The sequence below is a fragment of the Cygnus atratus genome, chromosome 4 (assembly GCF_013377495.2).
Source record: "Cygnus atratus isolate AKBS03 ecotype Queensland, Australia chromosome 4, CAtr_DNAZoo_HiC_assembly, whole genome shotgun sequence".
Taxonomy (NCBI): Eukaryota; Metazoa; Chordata; class Aves; order Anseriformes; family Anatidae; genus Cygnus; species Cygnus atratus.
In genome coordinates, this window is record NC_066365.1 from 63653527 (window position 1) to 63678568 (window position 25042).

At 38.7% G+C, this 25042-nt stretch overlaps 1 protein-coding gene across 1 annotated transcript in view; it reads left to right on the forward strand.

Moving 5' to 3' along the window:
* Window positions 1–634: 634 nt before the first annotated feature.
* Window positions 635–25042, forward strand: part of CLNK (cytokine dependent hematopoietic cell linker) — a 67601-nt gene continuing 43193 nt past the window's right edge. Inside the window, exon 1 of the mRNA XM_035547150.2 lies at window positions 635–825. Within this exon, the coding sequence (XP_035403043.2) occupies window positions 635–825 (191 nt within the window). The remainder of the gene's footprint in view (window positions 826–25042) is intronic.

The window sequence follows — 25042 nt, forward strand, 5'->3', positions numbered from 1 at the left end:
TTCCTCAAAGGCAGCTGTGATGCACCTCCTGATGACGACACCCTTGCCAAGATGGCACAGGAGGTTTCCTGCTGCAGCTGGATGACATCCTCTGGTACCCATGCTGCTGCCTAGAGGAGAAATACCATTGACCCTTCCTCCTAGGAAATAAAAGGGTGACCGAGGAGGTTGTCTTACCCTCGTTCTTCTGAACAACCATCCTGCTCAACCTCTCACAGTGCCTGGTGCTGGAACCAGCTGCCCAAGCCCAGGTGCTGCACAAGTTCCAGGAGCTACAAGACCGGCTCAAAGTGTTGTTAACCTACGGCATCAACAGAGGCCTCCACACAAAGCGCTGTGTTTGTGGGGTTCACAGATGGCAGTGGACATTGACCTCATCCCTTGGGGAAGAAAAGGGGAGAACGTGAGAAATGAAACCCCCCGGCAGTAGCAATGTCTTCTTCTGGACGATCCTTCTTGTTCAGCAGGAAATGAAGACAACAGCAGCTACAAAAAAAAAATGACTTTCCCACTCCGTTCCCCTTGCACTGGTTTGGCCTGGGTGACAATTTCAGGCACTGGGGCAGAGAATCTGCTCAGCCCAGAGACTCTGTGGGGAGAACTGAGTACTCTGCACATGAAGAAGACAGTGGGAATGGATCCTCACACCTGGGAACAGTCATGGAGGAATCGTGCATGTGTTCTGGACTGTGGGCAAGGTGGATTAGAGGAATTCATCAAAGGCAGAGTCTGGGGAACCTCACCCAACCCAGACCAAGAAGCCATTGCAAGCGGGCTTACCACAGAGCACGCTGTCACCTCCTGGACAATGACTGCCCAGCCTGTGTGAGAGAGTCAGTTCCCTGGGGGACCTTCAGCTTTGCAAAGATGACAATAAATTAGCTCTCTTCCTGAATGTCTATGCAATACACTTTACTGGGGAAAGTAGGCATAGGTTGCTACCTGCTCAGCTGCAGCAGAATCAAGGCGCCGTTTGGAGGTGATATGCACCAAAACAGAATGCTTCCCCTCTCCCCCTCTTCTCTTTCTTTTCCAGTTTTCTAGACTGCTTCCCTTTTCGACAAAGATGTCTTTGTGTATAAATACCTGATGGGAGGGAACAGAGAGACAAGGCAGAAAAACTTTTCTCTGTAGTGCACACTGACAGCAATAGGACCAAATAAAAACCTTGTAATTCCACCTGAACACAAGAGAGCACTTTTTTTTACTCCGTGGGTGCATATTCTCTGGCACTTGTGGTCCAGAGAGGTTGTAGAGTCTCCATCTCTCAAGATACTCAAAAGCCATCTGGACACGATCCAGGGCAACCTTCAGTCGGTGGCCCGGCTTGAGCAGATGGGTTGGACTACACGACCTCCAGAGGTCCCTGCCAACCTCAGCCATTCTGTGATTCTGATGCCTCGGGTTAGTAAGAATCAGGATGGAGAGAAAGGAGAACCTTTGCTGACCCCATCCAATAGCTCAGACCAGACCCAAGTCCCCTGCTACTCACTGATGTGGTGTTTCATTTTGATGGGCAGCTCAACTCCACCCCCACCTCTCTCTCATTTCCCCTCCTCAAAGGAAGAGGGCGATAAAATATGATGGAAAAGGGCCCAAAGGTTGAGGTAAGGACAGGGAGATCGGCCACCTGTTACAGTCACAGGGAAAACAGACTCAATGCAAGGATAAATAATGTAAGTTTTTACCTATTACTAACACACTAGAGCACTGAGAAACCAAAAGCAAACTAAAGATACGTTTCCCAAACCCCCATCCTTCTTCTACCTCCTCCTCTTGTGTGGCACAGGGAAATGGGGAAAAAATATTTTTCTTTTTATAATAGCAACAATAAAATTAAAAATTAAAAATAAAAAAAAAATGCAAGAGTCACTTATGAGAGTTGGCAGCATTGAATACAATGATGGTTTTCCAATCATCACAACTAAATTTGGAATTATATGCATAAAATCAGAACAAAAAATCTGGCAGAAATATTTCTATCTGCCTTAATTCATAATCGTCTATTTAAATGCAATTTACAAGCCAAAACTAACTTGGCATAGACTCTGTAAACCAGAACAAGGAAGAAACTTGTAGTCTACTATGAATTATTATTTAGGAGTGAAAGCTGCCCTGAATCTCTGTGAAAATAATTCTGTTGGAGAAAAAACATTTATTATTTTATTTTCCTTGTGTCTTGTCTCTGTAGTGATTATTTAGTAATCTATAGAAATGGAGTTTTAAAGACAGCATCATTTACATGTAAAAAATGAATAAGAAATATGAGGCCTAACTATGCTTCTTTTCCTCATATAAATATAATCACAGTATAAAATAATTATCATAAGCCATAACTTCTGAGAAATTGGAAGAGAGACACACTCTGATTATTTGTCAGTAAGATTATGATTTTTCTCTTACAGTACTTAACACTGATGCTTTATTATAGCACACCGCTAAGAAGCTTCCTTTTCAGAGCTTTCAGTTTGTTTTGAGCTGGGGTCTACTTGAGACCCCTCCCCCCCCCAAAAAAAAACATATTACAGTATCTGAAACATGTATCTGTTTGCTTAGGAAAGTAGTTATGTTAGTACTAAGAAGTAGTAATAATTGTCTGGGGAAAAAAATTCATAAAGAATTTGGTATTAGCCACATCTGTCTCTTGCATATACACGGCAGCAGTGGAATGAAGTACTTAATAGAAGTTAGCTTGTGAGCAGCCTTCTTAAGTAACATGTTCTATTACTTTAAGTCAGAAGGTCTCACTCTGCAGAAAAATATTTCAAAGAATTTTTCAGAGTCATCTCTCTTAAAACATCTCTTCTTTTTAATCACTGTTTCATTCCATGCAACTGAGGAATCATTCTGCAGGCTCTTTGAAAGAGCCATCTGCATTTGCCGTATTTATGCAATAGTAAAGTACACTACCGTTCATAGGTATACACTCCTTGCACACATATACAGACACACACTGCCCAGGTTGGTGACACAAGCATTCAATATAAAGTACCAGACATCGAAGTCCTTGAAAACATTTTCTATAAACTTGTCTCCTCAGCAATCTTATGTGGTTCAGGAATTGCTTATTTGGGAAGGGTCGACACTGAGGTTTTGGTGTAGGACACTGCTGAATTACACCCAGTAACTTATCACTGCTGTGATAAGTGGTTCTTCAGTATCTTTAAGGGACTTATTAAAAAAAAAAAAAAAGCAATAAATGTGACATTTGCATAAGACGATACTGACACTCATTCTAACTTATACTGAAAAACTGGTTCTTCTTCCATTTGCTAAATGTTTTTGATCTCATTTAGTGTGAGAATAGGCATTTTTAGGTTTTGTACTAGAAGAAATGACCTTTTCTCTAGTATGCAGGAGGGAATTACATATTGGAGATTAAAATATTTTACAGATTCATTTCAACTTAGTAAATATATAAAGCAAATATATATATATATGTAAATGCAAAACAATTACAAATGTATAAAGCAAACCAGGTGGTTTTCTTGTAAAATAGTGAATACATTGTATACTACCAGACTCCTAGAGTGATACTTCCTCTGTGTTTTAACAGAGTGACTGAGAAAAATACAGAAACATTAACCTGAAAATTATTATTTAGAACTATACTATCAGTACATGAGACTCTTCCAACAGTGACAGACTAGTTAGAGACTGTCAACAAACAATTATGAACCAACAGCCACCATTAGTGGGACCACTGCTAGCAGTGCTGTGCCGTCTCTGTTGCCCGCAGATGAAGGATGTGAAAATGCAAAGGCAGTTCAAAGGAAGGCCAAAATAATGAACTGGGGGATAGGAAAAATAAGTTGCATGACAGGAGACCTAAAGAGCTCAACTTATTTTGTGAGTGCTTGATCATGAATACATGAAATAGCTACTTGATAGTGGGCCTTTGAACCTTACTGACAATGACATAACAAGATCCATAACTAGAAATGTAAATTAAAGAACTCAACTTCAAAGCAGGTAAACTTCACAAAAAATAGAATTTCAGAGAAATGACAGTGATTAAATACTCCAACAATTTAGCTTTACTAACACCTTGAGCCTGTAAAGTGAGATTAGATATATTTCTCCAAAACAGAATTAATTTCTCTTTTGGAAGAAATTCCCTGGCTTGTGATCATGCCATGAAGGGGAGGTTAAGGCTGGAGAATTTTTCTGGATTCAAACTTCTTGAGCTGAATTAATATCACTCATGTCTTTTATTTCTTAGCCCCAGGGTGACCAAGACTATATGCACAGTCCCCATGTGCTCTGTACTTCTATATTAAGGTAAGGATTACAGCATGAAGTTGTGTACCCAGGGAGGTTCAGATTGGATATTAGAAAATAAGTTCTTCACTGAGAAGGTAGTCAGGCACTGAAACAGGCTCCCCAGGGAAGTGGTCACGGCACCAAGTCTCTGGAGTTCAAGAAGTGTTTGAACAACACTATCTGATTTTGGGGTGGCCCTGTGTGGAGCCAGGAATTGGACTCAACGATTCTTGTGGGTCCCTTCCAACTCAGAAGATTCTATGATTACAAATTTCATGTTTTGGGATTTGTCAAAATGCCTGTAAAGAACTGAAAATAACAGTTTTTCCTCAACATGAAATTTGGTGCCAGTGGGACAAGGGTTCAACCTTCTTCAGAAGCAACAGAGTTCAGCTATGGGGAAGGGTAAGACATTGACAAGGATAAGCCTCCAAACCTCCAAAATAGTATGCCTTATTCCAATTCTAATGAACATAAATAGATAAATAATCATTGAATTTGGAGTATGAAATTTCCTCTCAACTGAAAATGGCAGAACCCGTCAGTTTTCAACACTTCTGACTTTTTAAAAAGAGCGATTCTTCTCTATCCATGTCCCTCCATTCTACCAGTCACAGTAGAAAACGCAAGACTTTGATTGCACTTAACAGTGTATTGGATTTACATGGCAAGGGTTTGGTAGCTGGGGGGCTGCAGGGGTGGCCTCTATGAAAAGACTCCAGGAGCTGCCCCATGTTACATAAACACCAGTTTCAGCTGGCTCCAAAGGGACCTGCCATGGCCCAAAGCCAAGCCAGTGAGTGACGCTAGTTGGGCCTCTGGGAGAGCAGATTGAAGAAAGGGGAAAAACTGCTGTGGCACAACAGCTGGGAGAGAGGAGGGACAAAATGTGAGAGAACCAGCCCTGCAGACCCCAAGGTCAGTGCAGAGGGAGGGCAGTAGGTGCTCCAGGCACACAGCAGAAGTTCCCCTGCGGCCTGTGGAGAGGCTCCTGGTGGAGCAGGCTGTCCCCCTGCAGCCCATGGGTCCCACATGGAGCAGATCTCCATGCTGCAGCCTGTGAAGGAGCCCCCGGTGGAGTAGGAGGATGTGGCCTGGAGGAGGCTGCGGCCCATGGAGAGCCCCCACAGGAGCAGGCCCTGGGCCCTGGGAGAAGGGGGTGAATGTGGGTATGGTGGAGGTGTCTCTAGTTTGCTTTTAGTTTCTCACTGTTCTAGTCTGCTAGTGATAGGCGAAAATTTATATTAATCTCCCTGTGCTGAGTCTGTTTTGTCCATGACAATAATTGGTGAGTGGTTGCCCTGTCTTTATCTCAGTCCGTGAGGCTTTTTTTTTCAATCATATTTTCTCCCCCTTCTTTGAGGAGGGGTGGGGTGAGAGAGCAGTTTTGGTGGAATTCAGCTGCTGAGTACGGTAAAACCACCACAACTGTTACTTCTGGTAAACTTTTGTTCTCTGAATACTGAAGTATTTCAGTAGTCTTTACCTGATGATCTCTAAAATAAACAAAATAAAACAAGATATTCATATGTACTACTGATCTTTGACCTTATTAATTAATTTGAATTAATTAAAATAATTTAAAATTTAAAAATAATAAAATTAATTATTCACTTGTCATCTGGCCAGTGTTCTTGTAAACAAGAGGTGGTATTTGTATATGTACATATATATATACATACTTTTATATCTATACATACATATGTGACTAAAGTGCCTAAGTAGAGCAATTTCATGAACATAACCTTTTTTCCTACTAAAATTTGATCAGGTTTCTGTATGTACTATTACTAACTCAACTCTTATTGATTTTATGTTCATATTACATTAGCACTTAGAAACTCAGAATTCAAACCAAGAAAAAAAAACATTTCTAATTTTATGTTTCAGCCCAAATGACTTTATTATTTCAAAGATGGATACTGAGTGATTTTAATATTTTGTCCATGTTAAAAAAAATATATATATATACGATTTTAACCATGTGTGAATACTTTTATGTGTACCATTTTATGTACTACTTTTATGTATACTATTAGTATACTATACTATTATGTATACTATTTTATGTACAAATCTATCATTCCAGCACCCAGACTTTAAAGAAAGAACTTAAGATGGGACACAGAAAGGACATTTATTCTAGAGATACTTTTTTTTCTGTGAAAAAGGACCATATTTCAAAATTTAACGCAAACAAAATGCTTCCACAAATATGCAGTTGATTAGATAAACTGAGATGCAAGTTTCCTGAGAAACTCAGAGAAGTGCCCTCCTTGCAGAGTCCTCTCATGTTCTAAGTCCCAATTCCAGAGCAAAGAGTCTAGAAACCAAGAGGAATAAGGTATGCTGAGTAGTTACTTGATGGTCGCAGAGTCCTTTTTGTGAAGGTGAGGGCTGTGTGGCTAGAGCGAGGGTTGCTCAGTCAGAGAGGCTCTGTTCAAATGGTGTTGCCTAAGGTGGTCTCTGAAGTCGTGTGTGACAGGTTGTCCAAGCACTGGGTCACCAGAGCTCCCATACCACCCACCTCTGGGAAGATCTCAGGCAGAAAGGACTCAGTGTCTCCAGAATGCAGCGTTTCCCTTGGGAAATGAGGCACCCAAGGATTTCAGAGCATCCAATATGGGCCTGTCCCAGAGCTGTAGAACTACCATGCAGCCCATCATAATCACAGGAGAGATTTTGTCAGCCTTCCCCTAGCTTCAGTGATATTTCCTTAAAGATAGAAGGCTACAAATGAAACATTTAGGGTTACAGTTGTTTATTATATTTTTTTTAAAGTGACTGTTTTTATTAACAAATCAGAGAGCTGTACTGTGGATAAAAGGAGTGCTATAGAAGGATAAGCACTCTGAAAAATTAGATTTTTTGTCAAGTTAGAGTCAACTCTCAAAATTAATGGAAGCCTTTGAATCTCTCAGTTAGTTCCTCATCAATCAAATTTGAATAATATCATGCCAGCACCTCCCAAGGGTGCTGTGAAGATTTATTAGTTAATGTTTATGAAGCACTTAGAAACCATAGTGATGATTCCTTGACAGACATAGGGAAGTCTGTCAAGACTGTCAAGAATGCAATCACTGTCTTCAAAGCAGGTTTCCAACAACATACAGTAAAAAGACAAGGCACAAACTGAACAGTGAAGAATGAATCATAGAATGGTTTGGGTTGGAAGGGACCTCAAAGACCACCTAGTTCCAACCTCCCTGCCATGGGCATGGACACCTTCCACTAGACCATGTTGCTCACAGCCCCATCCAACCTGGCCTTGAGCACTTCCAGGGCTGGGTCAGCCACAGCTTCTTTGGGCAAACTGTTCCTGTGCCTCACCACTCTCATAGTGAAGAATTTCTTCCTAATATCTAATCTAAAGCTACTCTCTTTTAGCTTAACACCATTTCCTCTTGCACTATCACTATATTCCCTGAAAAGAGTCAGCATCTTTCCTGTAGCACCATCTAAACACTAGAAGGCCGCTATACAGTCTCCCCAGAGCCTTATCTTTTCTAGGCTAACTAACCCCAACTTTCTCAGCCTTTCTTCACACGAGAGGTGCTCCAGCCCTGTGATAATCTTTCTGGCCCTCCATTCTAACAGGTCCACATCATTCTTAGGCTGCAGAGCTGAATACAGTACTCCAAGTTGGGTCTCACAAGTGGAGAGTAGAAGGGGAGAATCACCTCCTTCAAGGAAATTGTTTTTGGTCAAATCCCACTCGTCAATGTACTTAACATGACATCCTAATGCCTTTTTTTGTTTTAATAAATTGAAATTAAACTGGGAAAAAGGAAACTGAAATAAGTTCACCCACACAGAAATTCTGGTATTTTTTAAATTCCATGTGCTGAGTGTGCAACCTTCCCAAAGCTCTTCTAATGCTGAATCTTTGTACAGTCTCTCAGAATCTCTCTCACATAATTGGAGGTGTTTTTACAATTTTTCATGTATTTAATCTGCATATACATTAAAACACATGCAGTGGGATGTTTTAATCTCTATATTTACCTGAGTGAGGATCTAGCTGCAGTAAATGTTCACTCATCAGGTAGTTTTGTTAGCAAAAACCTTAGTTCTGGCAACCTGTTCCAGGAAATATAACCAACCACAAAAAGCTAAAATTGAAAGAAAAGCACCTACAGAAAACATGAGTATATGCATAGGTCTTCAGGTTGTGGGTTTTTGCTTGGGTTCGATTGTTTTATTTTCTAAACTGCAGTGTGAGGTTTTACTGACTTCTCTGTCTAAAATTGGTCATCTCAATTTGAATTGGTTAAGCGTGTCATCAGTAAAATTTTGAATTAATCAGTCTCGGGTCAAACTCAGTCATGGGATACATTAATTTTGTTAACAAAAAATAAAATTAAGGTGTGATCACAAATTGCAAATGCAGTGCCCACAATTCACTGTTTCAGCCATTGACTTGCTCTTTCTTAACAGGACATCAACTAAGTGCTTCTATTGGTGGAAACAGATGAATTTGATATGTGTGCAGAAACCCAGTGAGAGGCATTGTATTTTTACACTCACAGACAAGCCAGCTCAGCTCATTTGGCTCTTTTCAGAAAGGAAAAGATGAGTAATCATCTGGTCAACAGCATCTTGTCTTGTGGACAAGAGAGGCTCCTGGTTTGTGTTTCCTGCTGAGCTTTGAACTTAGCAGTAAGTCCTACCTAACTTCTTTCCTTCAGCTGCATGCCAGGCCAGAAGCCCATGCTTCTCAGGGAGGCAAAAAGTCATTAACCAGCTACTGTCACTGTGATACTCCAAACTGCAGGTATATAATGCCTAATGAGAGCAGTGTAGCTATGCCAGCCAACATTAAATCAGTGCAATACTGAGATGACATTACGTTTGTTTCTTCACTACTTGATACTGAGGTACACAAGGTACTGGTGAGATAATATACAGAAGGCTATGATTTTTTTTGTTATTGTTATTTTTTATCTGATTGAAAACTCTCCATAGGAAACTGTTTCAGAGACGGCATAAGAAGTTAAATAAATAAATGCTTTTCATCTTTGGAGTAACACTCAGATTGACTTTATTTATCATTAAAAAAAAAAAGAGCAGAATATGACTTTTTATTTTAATGTCTGAATAATGTAGTAATGACATTGAAACACAGACGAGTAGGAAGATACAGAAAAGCAACTGCCCCAATTGCTCAATTGCTCCTTCATGCCCTAATTAGACATGAGACACTGAATAAGTTATCTTGTCATATCAGTCAAATTAGAAAAGACAAAAATAAAGCAGGTTTTCTCAGTGTTTTAAAGGCACAGCAATCAGCAATGCTTCGCTGATTTGCAGTCCCATATTAGCACCAGGCAGCTGTGTGACGGAATATATCTTGCAGGTTCCTGCCTGCTCCCAAAGGCATGCTCAGGTTGACACTTTCAAAATATTTTGCTTAGATATCCCTGGGTTTACTTCAAACTTCCTATTAAACACCTTTTCCCCAAACTTAAGCTTGAGCAGAGAGCTATTCATTACAATTTACATGGACTAATCCAAACACCTTTTTTCAGAATTGGCTTCAGCACCTTTTACCCAAGACCATATTTGACAGCCATGCAGTTTAAAACCACAAGTTGAGTACAACATAAGTTTAAAGGAGCTAAGGTACTAATGATTTGTGCCAAATTCCTAAATTAGTATATTCTATTATTCCTGATTCATGAATATAAAAATCATTATTTTAATAGCATGCTTTCTAGAGGTAGGAGACAAAGATATCTATGGATATTATTTTCATTGTTCACTAGGCCTGAGAGGTTTTTATTTCTTAACCAGTATTAAAACATTCACCTGATTAAAATCAAGCTCCCTAGGGGAAGGGAAGGGAAGGGAAGGGAAGGGAAGGGAAGGGAAGGGAAGGGAAGGGAAGGGAAGGGAAGGGAAGGGAAGGGAGAAGGAGAAAGGAAAAGAAAAAAAGAGTTAATTAGCTTAATATCAGTGACGTTTTCATTTGTACAAGTCAAAATCTGTATTTTTTGTTTCAGCAAAATTTTATACCTCACAGACAGGCTTTTAAGCTGTATACAAATACCACGTTTCTAGTCAACTTAGAGCAAAACGGATAACTGTAATGAAAAGAAGATGACCTGAAAGTCAGAAAGTGACCAGGGAATGGTCACATAGGTCCCATAGGACCCGCAGGAATGGTGTCAAGCTGCGGCAGGAGAGGTTCAGGCTAGACATCAGGAAGAGGTTCTTCACTGAGAGGGTTGTCACGCACCGGAACAGTCTCCCCAGGGAAGTAGTCACTGCACCAAGCCTGGCGGAGTTTAAGAAACATTTGGACTATACACTTAGTCACATGGTCCGAATTTTTGGGTTGACGTGTGTGGTGCCAGGAATTGGACTTGATGATCCTTGTGGGTCCCTTCCAACTCGGGATATTCTATGATTCTATGATAAAATATTCATAAATTTGATCCCAGTGTGATGTCCTAAACGGCAAAACTTACTTTGTCAAGAATATTTTTGTCATACACTTCAAAACAAAGTGAAACTTTTCAACATCTAGTATGATGAGTAGAAAAGAGATTGATACCAACCCACACCAGACATTCACATCCTATCGAAGACCCCTGTGCTGTGAATAGAAAGAGTCAGAGTGCTTCACAGAGGACATTAAAAAATGCTTCTTGAAATCGTTAAGAATAACTCAGTTTGTCTCCATTGACCACAGAGCTAGCAGCCTCCTGCTTCAGCTGTGGAACGCGTCCAGAGAAGGGCTACAAAGCTGGGGAAGGGTCTGGAGCGCAAGTCCTATGAGGAGCAGCTGAGGGAACTGGGGTTGTTTAGTCTGGAGAAGAGAAGGCTCAGGGGAGACCTTACTGCTCTCTACAGCTGCCTGAAAGGAAGGTGTGGGGAGCTGGGAATCGGCCTCTTCTCACAGATAATTAGCGATAGGACTAGAGGGAATGGCCTCAAGTTGCGCCAGGGGAGGTTTAGGTTGGAAAATAGGAGACATATATTCTCAGAAAGAGCAGTCAGGCATTGGAATGGGTTGTCCAGGGAGGTGGTGGTGTCACCGTCCCTGCGGGTGTTTAAGGAAAGGTTGGACGTGGTGCTTAGGGATATGGTTTAGTGGGTGATACTGGTGGTAGGGGAACAGTTGGACCAGATGATCTTGGAGGTCTTTTCCAACCCCAATGATTCTATGATTCTATTCTATATCTAAAACTTACACTGTGCCAATGAAAAAGGTTGAACAGTTATCAGCTGAAACAAGGCTAAACACATCATCGTGCACCAAAATTTCATTTGTTTCACTTCTCCTGAAGTTATTTTTCTTTCTTTTTTGACCTGTAATGATACAAGTGTTTTTTCCTGTTTATTTCAATTTATTGGTCAGTCCATCAAAGCAAACCCAATTGTTTTCACAGCTCTATCAACATAATTTCCCTAACAACTCTAAGAAAATACAGTAGCAGTTGTATATTGCAGAGTAATTAAACAAAGGCTCCCATAAGACTTCCCTGGCATTACGTTCTTTAATTTACCTTGGAAGAATACATTTAGGTTAAAAGAAAGATATATCGTGACCTTATTTATATTGACAGAGTTGCTATATTACTGTAAACTGTGTAAACTTGATTGAATGTAGACATTTTAATACAGAGGCAGTCTCCAGCCAAAAAATAGCAGAGGTACACTGTACACAAAGCTTCCCAACGAAATATGCCAGCCTTTTACCTCAGCATAACAGATTCTGAGATTTACTGATCTGTAGTTTGGCTTTGTAAATGACACCAAGGAATCTATAGGAAATTAAACCAAGAGTCAGCAAAACCCACTGTAGATACATCTCTGCTTTTCCAAGCAATAGAATGGGGGGGGTTGAGGGGAGGGGGAGGAGGTTTCTATAAGGGATTGAATATCAACTTTCTTAGAAAGGTTTAAATATAATTCTGTAATGCTCCATCCAGCTCATTGTTGCTTCAGGGCAGCAATCCGCAATATACATGTTACCTGTATATTACAATTTCCATTATTGTTACGGAATTATTATTATTAATAGGATTTATGTGTAAAATTATCTATCACCAAAACATGATCATAAACAAAAGGGATGGAAGAATTGAATGACTTGTGTTTGTTTGGTTTTGTGCTGTTTTTGTTTTTTCCCATTGACTAAAACATGAAGGCAAAGCCTATCCTACAGGATGTCAGCTGTAGGACACATATTAACAGTGTTTAAATAATGAGTCTTCCTTCTATAGGTTCCTCATTCCAGCTTTCCTCTGTACAGAGTTTGGATGTACCCCAGTTAAGACAGAAGATTCCTCTTAAGCATCCATTCATTTAACTCCCTTATTTATTTATTTTTTTAACTCCTTCACTGACATAGGAAAACCAGCAAGCTTTTATTCCATATATCTCAAAGGTGAGTTTATTTTTCATTCCATTTTCTCTAGATACTACTAAATTGTGTTGTAAAAACTGTCTCTGTGTTTACTTTCCCATCATAATTCATCAGCACTTACACAAAAATAATTACGTCGTTAGAAGCTGAGTTTGGCAATTCTGGCATTTTATTCTGTGTTGATGACTGATGTATTTTAAAGTGTGAGTGATGTTCACATGTGGTCATTAACATAGTAGTTGACTAAAAAGAAAAATAAGAGGTGCAGGTATGAACATCAAGTAAAATGGACATCTAAACATGGGCGTTTTAGTTCTTCATCCAAGAACTGAAGGGAATAAATAGAACATGCACTGTCTCCCCAAAACAGAAAAGGCAACGTACAACCCATTCTTCCCTCTGCTTTGCAAAGACAAATATTCCTTGTCTGTACTGTTCATTAAAGGGCATCTCCACTGAACCTTTTAAGCCTTAACTCTCCAATAGAGTAAGCCTGCAAGAGCAGCTTTATATAGGTTGGGAGAGCATCCTCCACAGAACAGAAGAGCTTGTAGGTCCAAGGATGCCCAGGGTGTTTGTGCACATTAAGCTTGTCCCACAGGCAGTCTGCAGGCTGTGTACCAAAGCAGCCATGCAGACAGAAAGATTGCAGGAGGCAAATCATGCTGTGTTTACATCTGCCCTGGGATGTTGCTCTTTCAGAGGCGTAAAGACACAGCCATTGAGTCCTTTCCCTGTAAATGAAACATTTTCTTACAATGAACAGATTGGATGTTAAAGTACCATTTACTAAAGGCAAAGTCATACTGATATCAATTATAACATTAAAGGAACTTTTTCTGAGAAAAAGCAAACTTAGAGGATATTTATCATCTAACTACTTCAAGATGCTGTGAAATTTTCTGAAATTTTTTCAACTTCCCTGATTGAAACTTCCCTTAGTATTTACATATTTCAGCCCTAGTCACCATACGTTCGTCTGGGATGACTGTTACACAAAAAAATGTTGAGACTGCTCAATCCACAGCAGTGGAGTATACCAATCTTCAATAGATACCTATTCGTCACATATACTTCTGTATCATCCAGAGTCAGTAAGGGAGGCTTGTTCCTTTGAATCTGAAGACTGTTTTTATAAATAGTCCCTCCGTGAACTTGCTGGACGTAGTTTAAAAAAAAAATAGTTAATTTCAGAAATTTCAAAATAATAAACTGTTTCAAATTTTTTCTTCAGCTGAACTACCAGTGGAACCCAGTTTGCAAGTAGACATGGGTACATGGGTATTAAAATTATTAAAATAATTTTTAACTAGCAAATAAAGCAAGCCTAGGTAATAAAAAACTAATTATACAGTAACAAGCACAGCATGAAAAATGCAATCCCACCAGAAACTACCTCACAGCTCCAGAACCTTCTATTCTGTGAAACACGAGCAAGCACAGACAACTTGAAGTGGAGGAGGGGAGGAAGGGGTGTCAAGTTAGCATTGACTTAGTCAGATGAAACACAGATATGAACAGAAAACAAAGAATAGAGGAAAAAGAGCTGCAGAGTCACTTCTGCAATATGCAACAAGAAGGGTCCATCCTCCAATGGACAGTAGTAAATGGGACAGAGATTGTAGTGTCACTGTTGTCCTAACTCTTCCTAGGAATTTTTGCAGTCATTCTTTCTACTCTTTATAGCAGAATAAGGAAAGGAAAAAGAATGAATTTTCAGGTTGCTTTACAAGGAAATTAATAGGGTTTATTTTTATTCTCTAAAAGAACAATTAATGACAATAGGAAGACTTCTCTTGCCTCCATGTCCTGGCTTTGGGCTGGGATAGATTTAATTTTCTTCCTAGTAGCTGATATGGTGCTGTATTTTGGTTTTAGGGTGAGAATAATTCTGATAATACACATATTTTCATTGTTGCTGAGCGGTGCTTACACAGAGCCTATGACTTTCAGCTACTCATGCAGCCTGGCTGGCAAGGAGGCTGGGGATGCACCAGGAGCTGGGAGAGGACAGAACGAGGACAGCTGGCCGAGACTGACCAAAGGGGTGCCCCATAGCATATGGCATCGTGCTGAACCATAAGAGCTGGGAAGGTTGGCTGGGGAGGGTGACAGCCACTGCTTGGAGTCTGGCTGGATGTCAGTCAGCAGGTGGAGAACAACTGCATTGTTCATCACTTCCTTTGTATATTTCTTTATCATAATTATTATTTTCCCTTCCTTTTCTCTCCTATTAAACTGTCTTTATATCATCCCCTTAATTCCGCCCCCCCCGCCGTGTTTTTTTTTTCCTGATTCTCTCCCCCGTTCCACTATGAGGGGAAGTAAGCAAACAGCTGTGTGGTGTTCAGCTGCTGGACAGGTTAAACCACAACACTCCAGTTTATGCTAAATCAGGACTCTAGTTTTGGAGCATATAAATGGAAAAAAAAATGAAACTATAGTGTAACTATATGAAACTATAGCATAAGAATAAGCATATTTTTCCCAAAGTATTTGTTTTGCTTGTGTTGTCTTTTTTTTTTTTTTTTTTTGAGGAAATAGATTTTAAAAGTAGTTACACATATCTCAAAATAATTTGTAAGCTCTTTAAACAGCTTGCGAAATAAGAAAATACAAGATCAGGAGCAATAATCATTTTTCCCAGTTAAATAAAACAGCTGCATATTGGAAGAAATTTCTTTTCTTCATGCTAAGGTTTGGAACACCTATTGTGACACTGAGACAGAATTGTTGAATGTAGGTTAAGGTAGAGAATACATTCATCCTATCTCACTTGAGGCAGATGCACAGATAAGAAATGATGGGTATTCACTGGTCAGCTTGCATAGTGCTGATTGGTGCCTCTATGTGTGCTAGCCATCCACAGGAAACTCTCCAAAAAGCAGCAGAATACTCATCCACTTGCACTGAGCATCACTGACCTCCAGCTAGCTTGGTGAGGCATTTAGGAACAGCGTACAATTCCTTTACAGGGGAAAACATCTCAGCGTTGTTCTAGCTCAGAGCCCAACGCCTTAAAGGAAAGCAACTGTGAGTTGCCCTTGTTTCTTCCTATGCTCTTCTGCTTTGAAAATGTTTTTTGTCTTTTAACCAAGGGATTAACTTGTGTATCAGTGTGGTTTTGTTCTTACAGTGTAGCTTTCTGCTATGGTTCAAAACATTTGGATTGTATTAGCAGTAGGTCCATAAAACTGCCGTACTCCATTGGGCAGCCTCTCAGCCTACAGCAAATGCTCATGCCTGCCTTCTTAAACCATTTTCTTCCCCTTCTCACTCTAAGTAAATCAATAGAGCCTTCACTTTTTTTTTTTTTTTTTGTGGCTAATTCCTCTGTATGTGTCTTGTGCTCTGCTGATTTGTATTTCTGGGTAGAAGTCATGTATTAAAACAAAAGTGCAGTATATTTTTACACTTAATAAACCAATGCAAATAGCTTCCTAAATAACTATCTTTACAGAGAACTTTCATGGTTCCTATTAGAGATATATTTTGTTTCTATGAAACTTCTGGTTGCATTTCTGGCAAGAGGAAGAATCAAATTAATGTGCTATTAAAATAAATTGAGCAACATGCTAGTTATTGCCAGAAAAAGATTAGCAAAACCAGATTATATTCATTTAAATCAGATAAGTACTTCCTGCTACATGTAACTGTTTTCTGTTGTTGTGAAGACAGACTTTGAAAATAATCTTGACAATGCCATTTGACAACTGCGTCACACTTGCTCGTAAAACGACTGTTTCATGTCCTACCATTGTGCCCCATTGTACTCACTACGATTGGCCTTGTACTCCAAAGCACTTCAAAAGAAGGTACAGTGGGACACTGGCAGCATGAAAATTGAGCTATCCAACATTCCTGCACCTTAACTGTAGTCTTGTAAGTGATTTCCTGAATCATGCACACAGCAACTGTCATACATTTCCATTAAAATGTGTTGTAAGAAAACAGATGGTCAAATGAGAAAGGATAACCAGTATAAGGTTTATGTGCAGTCTCTACAGTGTCACAGTCACTGAATGGCTCCTGGTAGATATTTTTAGCTAATTATAGGAATTTATAATTATTTGAGTTTGATTATTTGCAGAACTGAAAACCAAATTCTCCCATGTTGTCTGACCAAGAATCTGGCTGTGCTGTGAGCTGGATTTTCAAACCTGTTTTTCGAAGGTGTCTAAGTGATTTAGAAGCTTATGTCCCAATTTCAGAAGCAAAGTATTCACTTGCTAACTCATGTCTGATTGGAGAAAATATAAGAATAAAAACATCTTTTTCTGCATCATAACCATGCATGCTTCATTTGCTTGTTTTTGTTTAACCTGTAGATTTTCTTCTTATTCAAATAAAAAAGGCAAAAAAGCTTAAAGTGCTAACTAGCACATACTGTCTAGCAAGTTTTTTATAGGACTAATTAGCATTAAGTGTTCATGCGAACAGAGTACTCCATTCTCAAACAGAACATCTCTGTTCAACATTTTAAGATACTGGGCATTCACAATGACCCATTGGGAATTGGGTCATTCCCAATACTATAAATACTGCAAGTTCATGTGGCTTGCTCCATTCTGTTCTGTTTAGACAGACAACCCATGAAATTTTCTAGAGATGCCTGAAATCTGCTGGAACTGTGCATCCTTTCTCTCAAAGTAAAAGCCCTAGAAAATCCCTCAATACTCTCCAAGCGAGCCTTCAAAAAAACATAAGATTTGTTTGGCTTTTTTTTTTTATGCAAGTTTTCTCACTTTGTCCTGCCTCTAATTTAGACTTTGTGCTTTTAAGCTCCATTCCACACCAAAATGCCTACAGAGGGGAAAAAAAAAAAAAGAAAAAAAAAAGTTTTATAACTTTAGAATTATTAAGTCCTTCATAATTCTCTCATTTGCAATACTATGAGTTACTAGTAATTGTTGGAATTATTATACAGTTACAGTTTGGCTCATGCTATCTTATAGCTCTAGATATCTGAAAAGAGCTAAATATTCAGAAGAAAGTTATCTGAAGCAAAATACCCAATATTTAAGGTAGGAAAAGTACCATTTCTACTCTGGTTACTCCATGACAGAAATCAGCATTCTGGTGAGCTTTTACAAGAGTAGACATTTAGGCAAAAGCACTCTTTTTTTTTTTTTTCTTTTATTATAACATCTTCCAGAATTTTTATTCCATCTTAACTTTCAAAAGTAATCAAGGATTCATTTTTCTCAGTCAGATGTACACCTGCTTCTACTGTTGCTGCTTACTGTAAATCACAAGCCACCGTTGGCTATTTTGGCTATCACAAATACATTTTTGTGGATTTCAAATTGAAAGCAACCTATCTCTTTTATTCAATGTTTGCAGAATTCTTGTTAATTAGCACAGGATAAAAACATCAGGATAAAATTAACTTTAGAAAATAAAACAGTTTGGCTCACTACAGATACATAGCAATAGCTAAAATTAGGTTAAGGCATTTTAAACTGGACTGAATATGCACACTCCCTTGTAAAGAGAAAGCTTTAAAATTTTTGTGTATGAATTTAAGGCTAGTCTAAAATGAAAACACAAAATAGAGTGAAGATGATAGAAAGCTCAGAAGCAATTGGCATACATAAGGTTGCAAGGCCCTGCCATTTGACAAGTGGCTGCACATTAGGAGAGAAAAAAAGACCATTTTTTACTCTCATTACAGTTATTTTAACTGATAAAAAGTAATGGCAGTGGACAAAGATAGAATAAATGGAAAAGTTATAAACTCTATTTGTACTTCCAAATTATGGAACTACTAAGGCTCCGATTAGGAAATATTGGGCATAGACAAGCAGACAATTGGAAAACTGATTGTGTCATCAACATAAAAGACATGGCAATACAATAGCTGACGACTCTGAAACAGTCTTTAGAGTTTTAGATTTCTCCAACAAAATTGCAAAACCAAACTTTAAAAGTGTGTTTTCACATGTATTTATTTTCATATCACCATTTGTGACCAAGAGTTTCACAAGACCTATAATGTCTAGATGTGGTTTTGACAAATTATCTTCAAACTTTATGCTTGGTTTTTAAAACTTAAACTTCACTTCAAATTCTCACAGAAATACAGATCTGTACGTACAAATTCTATTACTGAGTACACAGATGGCAGTGGTAGAACAATGTACACAAAAAACATAGAATCATAGAATCACCAAGGTTGGAAAAGACCTTGAAAACTTGTTCAAGTACACGTGGAGATTTCATTAACACCACCTTTAAAAACATGACCACGCTATACACTTTCTGATGCTGGTCACAGTCATCATCACATCTTTGACTACAGTACTCCTGCCAAAAGTGAAGCATTTTCTCTTTGAATAGATGACATCACAATTTATTTTCTAGCTTCGCAAAAAGTTATTCTATTTTTTTGTTGTTGTTGTTTGGTTGTTTTTTTTTTTAGGAGGGTGGCAAGAAATATATACATCTAGATTTTTAAGACTCTATATTCTTTTTATCCTCACAGGCTCATTTGAAGATTTGCATTTCCATGAGTCAGGAATCATGAGCATGGAGTAAGTATTGTACCTGAACATTTGCCAACCTCTTTGGCACTCTATACTTAACAGCTACTGCATTTTATTATTGATGTTAATTTTATGCTTCACTTATGCTAAAAGTTACATGGCAGTCTCACAGTCATCCCAAATCTTCTGTAGTCTGTTATTGCCTTCTACCTTAGTTCTTTCTGAAACTGTAGTCTCCTGCCTCACCTAGTTCTCAAATCATTGCTCCAGGAAGATTTCTGAAGGGTATCCTTAACTCTACTACACTTACCTCTATGTTTACACACATTGAGTGTATAAACCTCATTCTTCTCTGTCAGAGCATTTCATGGAGTTTAAAGAAGGCTGGTCACAAAACACTAGTGACAGTGCTGATGGGATGCCATTAGGCAGTGAAGCCAGGCACAAATTGCATGCAAAAAATCTCTGCAGACCTCAAGAGAAAGGTAAGCCCAAGGATCTCCCCATACCTGGGAAAAGCACCTGCAACACCCTGAAGTTAGCTTGTAGGAAGCTCTGGTATTAAGAGCGCAGATGGGCGCAAAGTCTAGGCTTGATTCTGAAGCCAGTTTAAATGCACTGAATGCATGGCCAGAGTCAGTTAACTGAAATCATACCGGAACTGAGTAGTGTATCCCAGTATGCAATGAAAGGTTTCTGAATCCCACTCTGATGTCCTTCACCAAGAAACACTGCCTCCCATGTCTCTTTCCAACAAGGACATTTGAAGATAAGATTTATTCAAGCTGTTCCAGAATCACATATTAGTGGACAGATCTACAAGTATATTTAAAATAACCTGAATCCACAATTTTTTTCCACTGATAATAAGCAGACTTCCTATTCAGCAGCAGCCAGAAGTTTTTGGAGGGTGGTAGGTGCTACTTTTTAACTTTGTTCTGGCTGGGGTGCATCAGTTAGGATCACCTCACATTTCCACAAACGTCAGAGGACCTGTAGCTTCTGCTTACCACCCCCGTAGAAGTGATAAGGATATGTGACAAAGCTTTTCCATAGAAGAGCTCAGTCTTGCTTCATTAAATTGGTCTGAGTATGGGCTGCTGTTCAAAAGCCCTCTGAACTTTTCCAGTAATTCGTTTTCTGTTTACTGAATGTAAAACGCTGATTTTCACAGGAAATTTTGATTTTGCAAGCTTTGAGAACTGGCTTTTTTGTTGTTGCTGCTGTCTTTAAGCACTCCGGCGACCAAGAAAAAGTTACTTCAGAAATATCCTGTAGCTACCAAATCTTGTGAAGAAATTAGCTGAAACTACTCACTTTCTACTCACAGCTCACAACTGATAGCAATGCACCCAAAGCAGCTCACTGCTTAACCACCTACCTGAGTATTTGCAGGTCTCCATCTAAAACTAGCTTTGTTAGATTTGTCTGGGCTTAGATCCCTCTAGAAACCAAAGACATTCAGTTACGTTTTATGTGGGGAAGGGTAGGAGATGAATTTGTGGGTGTGTAGGAACGTTAACGTAATAACCTAGAACAAATGCATGTTCTGGCAGGAAACTCTTGATTTTTCTTTTTTTTTGCCAGCTCTTTGCAGTAAAAGAGAATTTGTATAATAGCTGGTATCAGTTCATATTGTCTGAAAAATGATATCTAGGCTGTACTTAAGTTTTCTTGTTCAGCTGGGGGAAGGGAAACTTTCAATTCTCAGAACTGAGGCTTAGCTAAATGAAAAGGTTTCATAAATATCCATTTTCTGAGCTTTCACAGAAGATAGAATGGATGTTGTAGGGAGTTAGACTTTCAAAGGACGCTGGACTTAGGAACAGGAAGGGGCAAATCTGATAGTTCCTGAGGTCTTGACAGATTAATCGGATATATTATTTGCTATAGGTTTTATATCTGCTAATTAAGTAGCTAGTCAGCTCTCCATTCTAGCTTACCTACCTTTTTTGAGGTTGACTGATTGGTAGCAGGCCTCACCCTATGTAAGTTTATAATTTTGAGCATGTTTTAAAAAAATCCAAAATTTTAGAAATATACAAATTTGGACCTTGAGTTACAGCACTCTACAAATACCCAAATTCGGTAATCACTGAATGAACTACTGTAGTCCCCAGATCTACGGGCAGTAAAACACATGCCTGGCAAACTGGCCAGTATAATATTTGTAGGAGGAAAAAAAAAAAAAAAAAGAGTGTATAAAGTCATTTAGCAATTCTAGTATCAGAGTTATAGTCAGCATAATAATAATACAATATAAAAAAGAATTAAAAACACATAAGAGATGTACATATTTTTGTCTCCTAAATTAAATAAAAACAAAGCCATTTATTCCCTCTAACTTGGAAATCAATGAGAAGTAAATATTTAAACACCTTTAAATCCATGGACTTAAACTATGTTAAAGTCAACATACTCTTTCATCCTTAAGCAAAGTCATTTCTCAGATCTCTCCCAATCGTGTTTCAGCCAGCTTTCTAGCTCAAGGAGTAAAGGTATAACCCAGTATTCTTGATACTTTTAATTAAGACTGAGAAGGAAAATAATGTGTAAAATGGTACCATCTTTGTACAAGATGAAAGAACATCAGAGAACATATAACCTTTGCTGTTCACCTTTTTACATATGGTCATTCTATGGGTGCAGCCTAGGAATTGGGGTGACAGAGTTTCTGGAAGAGCATACTAGCCTTCTTTTCTATTTTGTTTTTTTTCATAAAGCTGACCAGAAGGAAAGAAGTATCTAGAAAAGAATGTGTGGCTATTATTATCCTCTTCAAGGTCTTGAAACAGCCATACAACACATCACTTTAAAAACATTTTTAAATGAACAAGACACCTTCAAGGCTGAAGACTCGTGAAACCTCCCGTGCTACATAAAACACATCACTTTCGGTTTCAGCTAGGGCCCCTGCTGTGGCTTCTCTTTTGAAGTGCTCACAGGTAGGGACAGCTCAGCAGAGAAAGCCCTGCTGGTTTTCACCAAGGAGCCTGAACCCAAAGAGCTTACTTTATGCTTGTTCTGGAAAAATTCCTGCTGAGCAGCAGGCAGAGATATTCAAAGAGAAGGGTGATGGGTACATTTGAAACACTGCAATTGATTAAATGACATTTTGCATGGGAAAGAGGCTCAAATTTAAGCTAAGGTCTTTACACATAAGAGCAATAAACTGAATTTAAACTTGTGTTTTAAAGCTGGTGGCTTACCTTTGCTATGGGAGTAAACTTTTAACTACACCTGAGACTGAAGATGTTGTAGTGTCACTAGCCTTTGAAGCAGATACAAAGATAGCTCTCTGCAATGAGAAGCAAGTCTTTAAGTCAAGTTCCAACTAAGCTACAGCAAATTTAAAGCCTATGTTTTTAACTAGCAGGTTTCTTTGTCTGTAGCAAGGAGCTTCAACCCCAGCTGCAAGCACTTCAAAGGCATAGATTCCACAGCTGTAAATGTAGCTGGAAGATGCCAGCTTCATCACACCCTAGGTTTTACAATATAAAGTTTTCTAGCATCAGTTATAGAACTGTACAAATTTTATTAAACTAGAAGTTATCTATAACATTAATTTGCAATTTTGAAAGAAGTTTTAGTGGAAAATAGAGCTACACTCTAAAATATTATTTAGATAAAGTAGATGCTTTAGCATTTGTGAATTATTTACATTTGACACAGGTCTTCTTTTCCAAAAGACCACAAATATACCTTTTGTAGTTCTCTAAGGTGCTGCCTTTTATTAGCACGTCAGGTAGAGCTGTTCCTATGATCAATCAAGGCTTCTGAAATATTTATACAATATACCAAGGAATTATTTCACAACCTAGCCAAGTACAGTGTTCACTGCAAAAAGGCCAGTGCTGCTATGCAGAGGGATAACTTTATTACCCAAATTTTGTTCAGAAATTGCACAAACACTTCATGCACACCACTGAGTACCTGGAGGGAGAACAAAGAGTGAGATTGTGGCTTTTGCTGCTCTATAAAGTATGGTGAGGAGACACTGTCTTCAAAGGAAGCATTCTCTGAAGAAAAGCACAGATTTTATAATATTGAAAAAAAAAAACAAAATGGTTCTTATGATACATTTCTAAATGGTGTCTCCTAGATTAATCCACAGACCCCTCCTTATCTTCTCCCTGATTCATGGGTATGTATGTCAACCATTTTCCTCTGCCTTGTGAATTTGGAGTCAGGAGAGGGTCCAGACCTGGCCAAGGGAAACAAAAAGAAAACTCCCTGCTGGTTCATTGCCTGCAGGGGGTATTGAGCCAACAGAAGGAGTGGAAAAGTATCTTAAGAATAGGCTTTTAGGGGGCTGACAGTTCCATTTTTAAGTCATAGGTTTTTATTTCCTCTGAAATGAAGCTTTACTTTTAAGAGTTTGCCCTTTTATTTTTAATGAAAATACTAAATCAATGATTTACAGTCTTCCTGACAAAAAAACTTCTCAAGATTTCCTTGGTGAAGTAGCTTTATTTTACTTTGTCTCAATTATTTGATGAACAAAACCTTCTAGTTCATTTGGCTTTAGTTATATGTTTTCTCTCCTTCAGAAACAAAGCTAAAAAAAAGAAACACAAAAAAGAGAGAATGGAATGAAATCAGGAGAAAAAAAAAATAAACTGGAGACAGCCACATGCTTCCTAAGAGTGCTTTCTACATACTCATTACACCTCCTATTTCCTCCCTTCTTCCTCTGGGCAGGAGGCAATACTCCATTTTACTAGCCCTTTGTGAGAAGCAATACAGTGTTTGCTATCTGGCCAGTCTGGAACTACTGTCAGTTAAGCAGTTAAGCTGCTCTGTGCAAGAGACATTAAAGAGTATCTCTTATTCCATAATAGGGTTTACATTTTGTCTACAGCTGTGAAGCTTTTTCAGGCTTTTTAACAAGGGCAGCACAATGTCTTTGGAGGGATTATATGCTTGCCCTTTTCTTACTGTGACTTAAAGTATAATAGGGAACTATGGAGTAAATATAATGCTGTAATTAACTGGAGTGGCTCTGCTGATGTTATTAACCATGAGCGTGTAACTCAAGTGGCTTCTGAATAGCCACAAAACCCCAAGAGTGAAATACAACTCTCTATTCACTTCATAGCCATCTGTTATTTTTAAAGGATGCTGGATTTTCCCGTTAATGCTGAAAGTTTTAAAGTAAGGCGCTGCTATGAGACATTACAAAATGCTTTTGTAGATGGTGCATGAATAGGGGAGCAGGCAAAAATTATAATTCACTGATTCTAAACTTTAATTTAACTGTGTCACAGCAGAGGCATGCTTGTAATGCTGATTACCCATTTTTTCCCAATGCAATTTTCCTTTCCATTCTAATTCATCCTTCTGAGCAGTTTATGTACATCTAACGTAACTATAGCCTGCATTATGGGGGAGTGGAAAACATACAGTTCAAAGCCATTATGGCTCTCTCTGCTCTGCAGTACAGAGTCCAGTTGCAGGAGTTGTAGCTACATTAAGGTCAATGTTCCAGCAACTGGTACAGCAACTGATGCTCCTGTGGTTTTGATCTAATGATTTCCTTCCCATCTGCTTTCCCTCTCATACTAAACTTTTATATTTCAAAAAATGTATGCTTAAAATGCTTCTCAGTTCATAGGGAAGCATGTTAAAAATGTTTGATTTTTAAGATCCTTATGTCAATTCTAGACCCTAAGAAAACATGGCAGGAACTGTAGCTGCAAGAGCAAAGCTTTAGCAGTCATCAGGCCTTATGCTTTTAGCACAGAATTGGAAATTCCTGATTTATTTTTTTTTTTCTGTTTCCCTTATTATATGCAACATTACTCTGGTTCTGTATCTAAATGGAAGATATTCCAGGACAAATCATTGAAAATGTGAAGTTGGTCACAACAGGGAGCTAATCACTCAAAGGAATCAAAGGAACGAACAGTGCTAGGTGGAC